General features: G+C 41.0%; 1 protein-coding gene across 3 annotated transcripts in view; it reads right to left on the bottom strand.

The window, feature by feature from the left end:
• The window catches only part of pik3r6 (phosphoinositide-3-kinase regulatory subunit 6), a 22970-nt gene extending 11317 nt beyond the window's left edge, over positions 1–11653 (bottom strand). For 2 of the 3 annotated variants that reach the window (XM_066704354.1, XM_066704358.1), the window contains exons 1-4: positions 11590–11653; positions 2623–2707; positions 1357–1449; positions 148–252 (exon numbers count right to left, since the gene is read on the bottom strand). In XM_066704354.1, coding sequence (XP_066560451.1) covers positions 148–252; positions 1357–1369 — 118 coding nt within the window. In that variant the 5' untranslated portion in view covers positions 1370–1449; positions 2623–2707; positions 11590–11653. Of the gene's footprint in view, positions 1–147; positions 253–1356; positions 1450–2622; positions 2784–11589 lie in introns of those variants that run through there. The other variant, XM_066704355.1, reaches the window with a different exon arrangement.
• Positions 11654–13378: the final 1725 nt, after the last annotated feature.

Below are 13378 nucleotides of genomic sequence, written 5' to 3'. Positions count from 1 at the left end.
AAAGCCTGGAGGAAGAAAACTACTCTGGCTCTTCAGTAAAGACAAAAGTGAAGAAAAGAGTATCTGAAAGTACAGTACACTGCTGGCTAGTAGTACAGTATATTCATTCAATACTGCAGATATGGGGAGAGGAAGGCAGTACTGTACCTCTGTTGTACAGGGAGGCCGGGTGATGGCAGTCCAGCTCGCGCAGAATGGCCTGGACGCTGCGGTAAATGTCCGACTCCACGGCCGACGACACCCCGTGACTCACTGGACAGCAATGAGGATCATTAGAAACGGCTGCAACCTTAGTTATTGCTCACTAGTAGGTCTGATGCGACTCAGTGAGGATTTATCATCATACATGTGCGTGCAACTCTCACATAAACAAACCAAACACAGAGAGATACGTAGTGTGAAAAATGTGACAGATGGATGATTCAAGTAATAGGCTTATGAAGCGAAGCAAAAGTACCATGCCGGATGAAGCTGAAGGACTACAATGGTTGAGCTCCAAGTTAAACAAAGCGATTGTGTTTTTTTCGGCTGGTGATAACAGCTGCAAAGCATCGTCGTTCGAATAGGGGAGTCAGACATGTCTCTGAGTGGTCCTGGAGGTTCGAGGTAGCTGCTTCCACTGAGTGCATGGGGTGGAAGAGAATTGAGGTGAGGTACCAAGAACAGGGAGAGCATTAGCTATGGACAGGATTTGGCAGGGAGGCAGTTAGCCAGACAAGCAGATAAGATCCTGAAGTACAGAAACTGAATGGGAGAAGAAGAGAGAATGGAAGAGAAGAGTTTGGTTTACTTCCCCTCTTGAAAACCTCCAAGTCAGCATTACTAAGTGCGATTAAACTGAGCTGACGTGCATGTTTTATTATAGCACCTTGCCATGGCGTTTCCCCATTCTATGTGAAGTTTCGCCTGCATTACCAAAGAGTTATACAGGCCGGTGCTACTATATTAGATTCAAATAGAGAACGGAAACAGACGTGCCATCCAAATTCATTTTTGCAGGTAACAAAATACAATACTGGTCTTTGTCCCCTGTTGTGAATACTTTGGCAAGACCAGAAAATAAAGTATTATTGTAATCTGCTAAGTACACTTCTGTAAACCTAAACCCCTCCCACCTCCCCTCTGGTAATTCTGGTAAATTAACTTAATATCCCCTTTTATGTTTGAATACACAGAAAATCCCCTTTTCTCCGAGACCTAACCATCTCTAGCCTGTGGATCACGTCAAGCACTGATGGACGATTGAAAAAGAGATTCTCCTCATCTGCCATCGACTGGAATTGCTCGTGTCATCGTTTATATCTCTAAAGCTTCCTTTTTCATATCTGAGATTCATGGGGACACCTGGTACGGTACCTTTCGCCTCCATGTGGCTCCGGGTCGCTAGAGTGTTGTCCGACGGGCAGGGTGGTTGCAGCTCACACACATAATGCTGCCGGCTCTTCCCACCTGCGAAGAGGTTTGGGACGGATGTCAGACACTACGGTCACTGAACACACTGGTAATGCAGATGTGCCACCTAACTGCAGGCCCTGTCCCAGTAATACCTGCACAGGTGGCCCCAGCTGCCATTTTAGCACCTGCAGTGGGACAGGAGTATCAACAAACATGCACACCCCCATAAGTGGTATCAGACACTTCGAGGAGCTTAAAGTACAGAGTTGCACCATTGCTTTAACACCGCCATGTTTTGGAAAAGTGGTTTATCGAAGAGGTCAAAGACAAGTTCTAAAAAACTCCAACCGCTGGTGCCACCTGTAGACGTCTCCATTCAGGTTAACCTTATCAGACACAGGTAATCTGCAGTAAGGTAAACTGCAATGTGGGTGCGCCTCCACTGCACCCACATTAAAGAAAACCTTGCTGGAAATGTCACACTAAAGCCTTGTGTTTCAGATGCGTGTATTTCTTTGGTGGGATTACAGTGTGTTGGCGTTTGGTTGGGGTAATAACAGACAGGCCTGCTATTCAGTAGTGGCTGCTGTTCCCATTTAACAAATGCTTTTTTGGGTATTTTCTTACCCAACCAAAAGCTATGAAGCCGTAGGTGATGGTTAAGGCTGTAAAATAAATGTAAACTGAAACACAGGCTGAAGTAATGCATCAGTAACTAAGGAAACTTGATCCAAATATAATATAGGCAATATAACCAAATGTGAGATAACAGTGTTTAAGGGCACAAGTCACTTTCGGTACACCTGCAGCTGTGCCAAAATAAAGCACACTCCTCTGACAGAGGAACAGTTAATGCAAAAGATACAAACAATTATTTGTAAGGCTAATGCAGGGAGAATGCCATAAAAAAAAATTGAAAACAGTGACTTTTGTTATAAAATAAAGATACAGCATTCAATGCACAGCTAGTCTACAGTAATTTACTCCTGTTTTCATGTTGGTGTTTTATTTTGGGGGGGGCCAGCAATAGACACTACATACTCAAACAATCCAAGAAAGGTAGACTGACAGTAACACACAGAGAGGTCTCACACAAAGTCAACACTTCCATGAAAGGCCACCTGACTCAATACACAAGTGCAACAGCCCTTTTCAATCTGCACCCTTCGGCAGAACGCGGTCTGGAAGGAAGCTCCTGGGCACACTGCCAAAAAAACATCAACTCACCTCCGGCTGAAGGAGTACGGTCCTCGGGGCTCCCCAATCTTGGACAGCGCAACGTCTGAGGACCGGTTATTCCACAGCAAACAAGCTGGAGAAAGATGGGACCTGTGTCAGTATTTTTCGCTTCAGAGTCTCAGAGCAGCCTCTACTGAAAAAAAACGTAGCCTACTTCCTCTTAATGCTGCTGAGGGGGGTGGGGGGTGGTGCTGAGGACCGCTAGAGGGGAGAGGGTGGGTGCAAAGGAGGGGGCAGCCAGGGGGACTTTTTTTAAGTCTGCTGTGATCAATGTTTTTTTTCTTTCCTTCCCAGAAGCTCACAAAAGGGCCTTCTCTCCGATTTAAGCACGCCAAGGGATTTAGAAGAGGATTTAGTCCTGAACCCAGCACAGCATATGCAGCGCTGGCCTTACAAACACTAGCTATGTTGAAAACCGCAAGCTTCCTGCTACACACACACACACACACACACACACGCACGCACGCACTTTCTTTTTCTTTTCCCTTCTTTTTCTTTTTTCTTGCTTTTGAACAGCAGTGCAGCCACACACAATGTGGCCAGATTTAACCTGCTTCCTGTCCATTTTGTCTGAAGGCCGAGCCAAAAGGTGTGTGGGACCAAACGAGCCGCTGGTTCTCTGAGGACGGCTCACGAGTCTATTAAAAGGCACGGGCAAGTGCGACTGAACATTAAATTACCTCACAAAGGTTTTTACTGGGCTGTAATTGAAATGGCCTAGTTCAGTGATAAGATAACAGAGGAAAATGTATGTTTTTTATGTTTGTTATTATTAGAGATTGATTTATTGATCCTGCCAAACAGGACAGAACCGGTGTATCAGGTTATACTACTATAAGGAGAGATTTACCTGCACCTGTACTTGAAAGATACATTCTTGAGTTGTGAATTTTCAGAAAGGAATCTATAGAATTGCAGTCATGTATGCATAAGGAATGCAAGGATGAATCCAGATCATATTTAACTTTACAAAAGCAGAAATGCACAAGACATGAAAAGAAAATACCCATTATATCAGTAATAAGGAAATAATCCCTAACCCTACATGGGCATTTCTTAAGGGTTATATTAGTGATCTGTCATAAATTACAGTGCTATAAATGATTGCAAAACTCTTAGGGAAAGAAATGAACTCAGAGACACCTGTGAACAACAAACACACAGATTAAGATAACATGTCACTGCCTCCCCACTATAATACATAGAGAAAGATTATATTCAATGGGGAGAGAGATATGCGACTAGCAGCTCGGCAGTTGAAAAAGCATTGTATCAGCAGCCATGACATAAACTTGGTTCCAGAAACTGTTGAGTGTGTGGTCTTGAACCAAGTTAACCTTCTGACGCGTTCTGCCCACCAGAGTCAATCATGCGACTGTCAAAGATTGCTGCAGTGGGCTGCGCCACGCCAGGCGACCACACTACACACTATGTGTGAACACTGAAAATGTATCTTAATATGGTAACTTACAAGAAAGACAGTCTAGGGTTTCTATTTTGGGCTCACGGCTTCCTGTATGAATTGTTTTGCGTAGAGTGATAATTTCTACAGTGCTCACTTTAATCCCAGTTGAATGTACGTCCAATTGATGTTTTTTATTCTCTTAAATAGTCAGTCCTCTGGGTAAAATGCCAAACCTGGGCTGCTTCTGCAAGGTACAAATGGAGCTTGACTGTTATGAAACGCTGTAGCACCAGCACACCTGTTCTCAGAGCATTTGGATGACTAGGACTGAAACACAGTGACTGAAACACAGTGACTGAAATAAAGTGACTGAAACACAGTGCCTGAAACACAGTGCCTCCTTGTTATATCACTAAACCATGTTTCAGCAACTCTGTCAGAGAAAACTTTCACCCCAAGTTCTCTGGATAAGACTGCTGGCTGTGTGTGTGTTTGTGTGCGTGTGTTTTCCATGTCACGCACAGCCATGGGCAAAAGCAACAGTAAGCAAAGCTAAGAGTCTAAGGTTCCTCAAAATAATCTCATTCTACCTGCAGAGATTTTCTGTCAGTGCCGCTGCTGCCATACACATTGAACCAATTCCTCCAGCCGGTGTGCCAACAGGAAGCGGCCACACACCATGAGACTGGTGTGTACAACAACACATCTGTGGGACTTTTATCTCATCTCAGCTCAGAAATAAGTGGCAGGCAACAAAAGCATATGAGCATGGATTATGAACTGAGTTCCTTGTCGTAACCCAACAGGAAAGGCTAGGTGACAGAGCTTGGGCTGTTCTCAGACAGAGGATACACATAAAGAATTGAAAATGTCTAAGATTAACACGGGGGGCATCAATATTTAATTATGAACTCAGGACCAAATCTGGTCACAGGTGTGGCGTTGAACAGCCGGTTCCACAGACCTCAACCAGCACTCGTCTGGCCCTACTCTACCGATCATGGCATTGGGCAGTCCAAGACCAGTGCCAATCTGGGTCTGTGAAACCATTCCTAAATCTGTAGGGCACAAAACAACCTATAATTGCATTCAAAGCAGAAACATCCTTCATTCGTTATAGCAACAGTAGTAAACAATAAGATATTCTATGTAAGCATACTTTTCTGTTACATATTAACTAAACATTTTTTTATGATACAGCTAGTGATACATTTGTTTTCATTTGTTCAAATTCAAATCAAATCATGTTCTTGTTCGGGATTCCAGAGAAGGGAAATATTTTGAAAAACAACTGTGATTTGGGGGGGGGAGTATTAATCAACACATTTCCTGCATTAATAGTGAAAAACAATGTGAGGAAGTGGTGGAGGGCTACTGCAATAGGACAGCTCTCCGACCATGCCAGGGATTGCTTCCCAAAACACCATCCTGTAAGAAAACAATGGGCCCTCAATAGATTTATATAAAGAAAAAGGGATGGAAAAGGCATTAAAACAGACTAAACGGATTAACGGCAGTGGGATAAGTGGGGATATGATCTTGGTGTTGGTTTCCCCGGGTTAAACATTGTACCACACAACACCAGCATGTTACAGGAGGACCTGTCCAGTAATTGGTTTCAATATGAGAGACATTTGGAGGGAGTGAGTGTATCCTATTGCACTGTCCCCATTGTTCACAGTCACCATGGTTATCCACCACAGTCCGTGACACAAAGTGGCCAACACAAATCAGCGATCTCCGTTACTGAGCCAGCAACAGTAACCGTTGTGTTTTTGAAGCACAGACCTCCTCAACTTCGGGCTGCAGTAAAAGAAAAGGATTCTCATAAAAGTTACGGTCATTAGTTACCCATGTAAAAAGCTAAGTACCCCATCATAAAATCATCCACTCGTTGTTATCCGTTCCTTATCTTGCTCACACCGCTGCTCTCAGACTGACACAGACTGCGAGTCTTCTTCGCTGTGACGAGTTCAGACACCTGCATTCCCCCGTAGAGACATCAGTCACAAGAGAGGCTAGAGCATACACGTTCCAGAAGGAATCTCATACAATATAAACAGCCACTGTGGTTTGACAGAAAAATTGCTCATAATAATGCGCAAGATTTTAACCCCCTGATATTTGTCTGCCTCACACGAGAGGTGAATCGGTATTACGCACAGAACAGCATAAAGACAGAGAGACAGACACTAAGATACTTATATTTAGCTGAAGTGGGTACAGGAACATGCATTACAATACTCAACGGATATGCTCCTCGGGTTATTTTAGTTTGAATGTATCTTTAATGTGATCTCATCTGTGTTGCAAGCGTGAGCTGTTAAACTGAGGCCACTGCTTTTAGCTCAGCTGCTAAAGAAGGCTTTGATAATATGCCCTTTGATAATTATACAGTAATAAGAAGTAGCCTACGTTGTCATGGGACGACATAAAGACTCACCATTGAATGCAAAGTACAGAAAGCATCAGTTAGCGGACTTGGAGGCATGATTTTTCAAGCCAAGATGAAACTATAATTGATATGATAAAAAATCCTGAATTATGGGAAAGTAAGGATATGTGTGATTGTGACTTCAGGACTTCTGTACATTTCTTCAGTATCTAATGAACATGTGGACTGTCTGCTGGTTAAGGAACAGGAGAGCTATCCCCAGGGAAGTCCAATTCCAACTGTCTATTTAAACATATTGTATGCAGTTATTGAACACAATAATAAGCTACTATACTTGTGAATATTATAATCAGTGTTGCGCTGCCGAATGGTGATTGTTTTGCATATATAATAATATACAATAACACAGTAGTGTGATGTCCCCTAAATATCCATCTAGGAGTATTTTACTGCTACTGCCATATCTTTAAACATACACCGATCAGCCATAACATTATGAGCACTGACAGGTGAAGTCAATAACACTGATAATCTTGTTATCATGGCACCTGTCAGTGGGTGGGATATATTAGGCAGCAAGTGAACATTTTGTCCTCAAAAGTGATGTGTTAGAAGCAGGAAAAATGGGCAAGCATAAGGATCTGAGCGACTTTGACAAGGGCCAAATTGTGATGGCTAGACGACTGGGTCAGAGCATCTCCAAACCTGCAGCTCTTGTGGGGTGTTCCTGGTCTGCAGTGGTCAGTACCTATCAAAAGTGGTCCAAGCAAGGAAAAGCGGTGAACCGGTGACAGGGTCATGGGCGGCCAAGGCTCATTGATGCACGTGGGGAGCGAAGGCTGGCCCGTGTGGTCCGATCCAACAGACGAACTACTGTAGCTCAAATTTCTGAAAAGGTTAATGCTGGTTCTGATAGAAAGGTGTCCGAACACACAGTGCAGCGCAGTTTGTTGCGTATGGGGCTGCGTAGCCGCAGACCAGTCAGGGTGCCCATGCTGATCCCTGTCCGCTGCCGAAATCGCCTACAATGGGCACGTGAGCATCAGAACTGGACCACGGAGCAATGGAAGAAGGTGGCCTGGTCTGATGAATCACGAGTTCAAGGTGTTGACTTGGCCTCCAAATTCCCCAGATCTCAATCCAATCGAGCATCTGTGGGATGTGCTGGCCAAACAAGTCTGAACCATGGAGGCCCCACCTGGCAACTTACAGGACTTAAAGGATCTGCTGCTAACGTTTTGGTGCCAGATACCACAGCACACCTTCAGAGGTCTACTGGAGTCCATGCCTTGACGGGTCAGGGCTGTTTTGGTGGCAAATACACAATATTAGGCAGGTGGTCATAATGTAATGGCTGATCGGTGTATAGTTTATTTATTTATTTATTTATGGTTATTTTCTCCCAAAAACAAAAGTACAAATAAGCCTCAAAATTAATAAAAAATGACTCGCTCCCACGCAGCATCTTTAGATCAAATTGTACGCTCTATCTATTCATGTTAACTTTATTTGTATTTTATTCAATTTAGAAAATAAATGACAGAAATGCCTTGGTGTAACACCACAATATCCAATTGTGTTAAGATTACTGATCGTAGCATTAACATACACATATAAATGCACATGTTATCTTAACTCACTGGTACTGCTGTAGAGTCAAAAATACATGTTATTGGGTGAAATGTGGAGTTTGTTTCCTGATTGCAAAAGAACCGAGACTTTCCTTGTGTTCACATTCAAGTTTTTCAAGTGAACTGAATTCAGTTATTTTGCCAAACGGACCGAGACCATCTCTTTGGGTGGTCTCAGTTCGTTTCGGTTCAGTTCCCCAAACAACCTCAAGTGTGAACGAAACGTTGCCTGCAATTTCCCGGCATGTCAGTGTGAATGGGGCTTAATTCTCAGAAGACTTGATTTAGTGTGCTCTATAGATTCATAAATACTGAAATTGTTACAATGCAATGTTAATACTGTTCAAGAATCTGCACAAGTTGCTACTAATCTACTAATTACAACACATTCAACTCCCACTCAGCTGTTAATGATCAGCTCAACATTTTAAGTGTGAATTTGACCCACTAGATGATTTCAGTATTTAGGTTTCTGTAGTATAAACAGGCTTCATAATTTCAATCAATGCAATGTCAGAGACATTTTTGAAGTGAAAAAGGCTCGTTGAGAGAAAATCTCTAGGGAGTGCAGAAATAGATATCGGAGACTAAGTCTACCACTTCTGTGGATAAACCCTGAACACCTTCGAGATCACTTTTATTTCCACACTTAGCAATGCTGAAAAGCAATAATTGTTCCCCCACCATAACATGAACCTTTTGAGAGGTATGACACAGAACCTACATCTTCAAGAAAACAGGAACCTTATATTTAAGCACATTCAATCTTCGTGTAAGCTATACCAATATTGGTGAGAAAAAAGGGAAATGTACAGTAGCAAGGTAAAATAGTGATGGAGGCTGCGGCCTGGGCAGATGGATATGGTTTTACGAATAGCATCCATTTCCCTCACAGAGATCTGGACAGCAGGAAGGGAAAATACGCTGCTGGAACTGAAAACCTCCTGAGGCAATTAGTAAAGCTTTTACAGCTGGGTGGTGTAGAGATACCTGGGCCTGATCTCTCAACAATAAAAATCTCAAGGTCATACAATGTCATAAAAAGCAATCAGTGCCCCCAATTGTCTACCAGCCAATTGGGCCTACATGTCAAAACTAAGACCAGGTACTCAAGATGTGGATAATCAGTAATGACTAAAAAGTTAAAAACAACAACTGGAAATAGCTGCAGGCTTGACTAGACCAACAACAGACACATATTCTGTCGGTTTAAAGGAGCAATTATACGGCTGTGTGCCAAATTACCAAATGAATAACCTATTTGGTATATATATTTACATTGACATTGACATATATGACCATCCCAGGTCTGCAGTACCGAGCAACCGGTAAAGCAACATTTTCTATTAATTGACTGAAGATTTGGAGAGTGACGTTTGCTTCCCTCCCACAGGGCAGAGGCAGCAAAATTTGAAATTAGCCTCTGCAGCTGCCTTATGATTTTCCACTCTGCCCGAACCATAATGTGACAATCCTCTCTTTGTGACATGGTGTGTACATTGTACCATAAAATTCCAGGGCTGGATTTTCACACTACTGTTCAAAACGATCCCGATATACACAGCACAAAACCCGAGCTCTGGAGCGAACATGACCTCTGGATCAAACCAGGAGAGTCCTAATACTGGGGTATTATGGAACAATAGTACAGACTTAGCTGTTCAGTTTTCATCTCAGTGAACAGTTTGCAGATTACTTTACACTTTCTGACACTAAAGTATAGAGGGTTGCTATGCAGCGCAACAAAAGATAGCCTACACTTTGTGAGATCATTCCTATTTCAGACCGAGAGCTCAACTCTGGGTGGTGCAGAAAGCTATAAGGAAATAGAAAATAAGGAGACTCCATGCTTCCTGGATCTTATAATTTTGCTTCACGGAGACTAACAATAATATTTTTCAGAGATTGAAGGCTGCTTGTTCTATTCTTTATTTTTTTATTTTTCCTTTTCAATTAAGCAAATACTAATACAGGATTGTTAATTGGGGTTGAATTTTGCATGTTAGCATGGATAGGGCGTCTGCCAAGAAACAAAAAATAGTAAATAATAATAATGTTAGGTGGTTTACATCTAAATAAATAAATAAATAAATAAATATATCTATTGTTCCTCATTCCATTAAGACCTAGCTAATTCTCTCTGGGCATTTCCGCAAAGTGCAGAGAGTTCAGTTTTCGCATGTCACTCATTCCACAGCAGGTTTGTTTCAGATCAAAATGACATGTGGATAATCTTTTCAGAATTAAATATAACCCTTTATTCTAACTATTTATTCCGACATATCAAAAACAAGATGCTCAACAAGACATGGCCCTGTACACTGAGACAACCTCTGGCCCACTCTCCTATTCTATCTTATTAAAATAAATACATCAATACATACAGCATCATATATTATCATTTTTTCAAATGCCACTGACTGACATAAACACTATACAGTATAATATATAAAACAAATATAAAATGTACAAGACGTTCGCAAGGAAGAGACAAAAAGGAGTAGGCCTACATCACCATTGACTGGATTTCTATTCAAATCTATTAAAATCACCTTAAAGGATTGAAACTTTTAAACAAATGCATGTACTGAGTTCTGAATGAAGACAGCCAAACTTTGATTTGATCAGCTGTTGCCTTAATCCCTGACACAGTTCTGCACAATCTCTCATGTCTGATAAACAATTGACAAGATCTGAATGGGAAGATAAACAAACACAATGCACAGATACATTTATCTGTTCAAAGCAAATTAACCGGACATAATACATGTTTACCAAAGAAAGCATGGAACAAGTAGTGGAAACAATTTTGCATTTTATCATACAATCAGTACTAAAGAGTAACAGGGTAATAATGTGCTATATGCCATAACTTTCAATATTTAACTTGTGCACTCACGATAATTTACAGATAAGGCTTTTAGGTCTAATAGAAACTCATACAAAACAATCCTGAATGAAAAACATCTACATGCACTATTGAAAAATAATGATCATTTGAATATGATCAAATGATCATTATTTTTCAATAGTTGTATCAATATTTACACATCAGCATAGGTATGTTTATACAATGTAGCAATTGGGGGGGGGGGGGTATCTGTCTGTAATTCTTCTGTGCAATAATAATCATCATAATAAACGATAATATAATACATGTCTTGACGCTATATGTATTCATAAATTAATCAAATGTACGCATATTCTTGAAATTAACATATTTTGGTGACAATACAACTTTTTAGCTATAACTATCCTCTATTACTAATCCAAAGATGCTTCAGAATTAAACCGTTTTAAAGTATCCTGACAATAACAGAACTAAAGCAGTTTCTTATAATATACCTGCATCGGCTACAAATATCTAATCATTAATATTAATATATAATGTAACAGTGAAGTAGCAAAGTAGCTTACATTTAGTTTGTTTCATAACTTCATTCTTTATCAAAAGGTTATCAAAAGGTGCCAACAAACACCATGAAACTGGAGACAAAAAGAGCTAAAAAATACAATAAACGTACCTTTTATAAAACACGCAATCAAAGCCTCCTGTAAAACTTAATCTGCTCATCAGCTACTCCCGCGTACGGAGCCCAGGGTTATTTTTGCACCTGTACTTGCCCCGCCCACCTCGTGTTTTCTGATTGGACGAGGCGATGTTTTTGGGTCGTAACGAGTTCCTTGCCCCTCCCACTGCACGCTTTCCGATTGGACGAGGCGGTGTTTTCGACTCATGACTGCAACGCCATTGGCTGGTGGAGATCAAAGCAAGCTGTGAACACCCGCAAGGCAGCAACCCGGAAGTGGGACGCGACACTGGGAAGTAGTGGTGGTAGGCGAGGCTGAGAGTGGGATCTTTTTTGGAGTAACTTCGCAAGCAGATCTGGTACATTTTATAACTGTTATTTCTCTCCAGAAAACCCCTCTTATACTATACAAACCAGGAGAATCGCTAATAATAATGTCTTGTCAAAATGGGAATATTTAGTGTAAACATAAACAACAGCATACTGTGCGCGTTCATGGCACACATACTGAACATGTCACCTTGTATTGTGTCCAATAAGTAGTTAATTTCATTTAATCAAGTCCGGAATAGATTTTGAGATAGGAAAGTCGTGAAAATGACGGAATTATGAAGAAACTAAATACATCGTTTTTAACTGATGCATAAATAGTATTTTCAAAATAAAGGCATCAATACTACTTTAGTACATACATTATCTTTTTGTAATTCATATTTGTGACTACTACTACTTTCTTTTGTATTCTACTAGAGATCATTTTACCACGACTGTGAAATATGCATGCATGAATAACCTGATTTATCTGTGTGGCTTTTTGCCGGATCAACATTACAGAAATTACGGTCAGGGTTAGGTTTGGCTCAGGTTCCAGGAACAACAGACAAACAGCAAAATCAGGTTGTCCTGCATTGCATACTGTGTGAAGCTTATTTTAGGATCTCTGTTGTGATTTCATCATCTCCAGGTGTTTTACCATTTTACATCATCTTCATGGCACAGCCTAGGTGGAATCACGTCTGGTATTTCACATGTGTTCATTGAGACCTCTTCTTCTTTACTACTCTCATCACTACTATATAGGTTTTTGCAGAATTCTTCCACTCTTATGATAATTGCATCTGTTTTTGATTGCTGAGCCATGATTTGTCAGTGCAATTATTTTGTTTTTTTCTCTTTGGAGGCATTGTTTTGCATTTTTGATGTTCCTATTATTTTCAGTTGATTTTTAAATTAGGTGTTTGCTGATAAACTTTCTTACAACTTCAGTAATATGTTTCATTACTGTTTCGCACAGCTGACATTCTTTCTTGCTGGGTTATCATGATACGAGTCACTCCGCGTACATGAATACAGCTCAGGCTGTGCTGAAATATCTATTGACCATTTATGCCATTCCACCATAGCCAAAGAGACCATGTCATATTGATGATCTTACTTAGTATTGATTATGCCATTGTGAAATGGCTGATGACATAAGATACCGTTATTTTGTGAAATGCATTTGCTCTTTTGAGAATCTAGTGCCTTTTGCAAAGGGAATGTGTAATTCTGCAAAACATGTTACAGTTTGGGAGATTGTGTTAAATGATTTGAAAAAGTGGATAATGTTTGAAATGCACTGAAGGGATTGAGAAGATTTGTAAAAGGCTGTTACATGGGCCTGGTGAGGTCACAGATAAAGTTGTAAATTGTTACTCTTAGGGTCCTGGGCTCTAGCCCCCCAGTTGGCAGACCAGCTGTGAGCAGTGACATCTTTATGAAACCAAATCTGACAAATATCTGG

Source organism: Amia ocellicauda, chromosome 5 (assembly GCF_036373705.1).
Source record: "Amia ocellicauda isolate fAmiCal2 chromosome 5, fAmiCal2.hap1, whole genome shotgun sequence".
Lineage (NCBI taxonomy): Eukaryota > Metazoa > Chordata > Actinopteri > Amiiformes > Amiidae > Amia > Amia ocellicauda.
The sequence above is the reverse complement of the archived record's forward strand: the minus strand, read 5'-3'. Positions and strand labels throughout refer to the sequence as shown.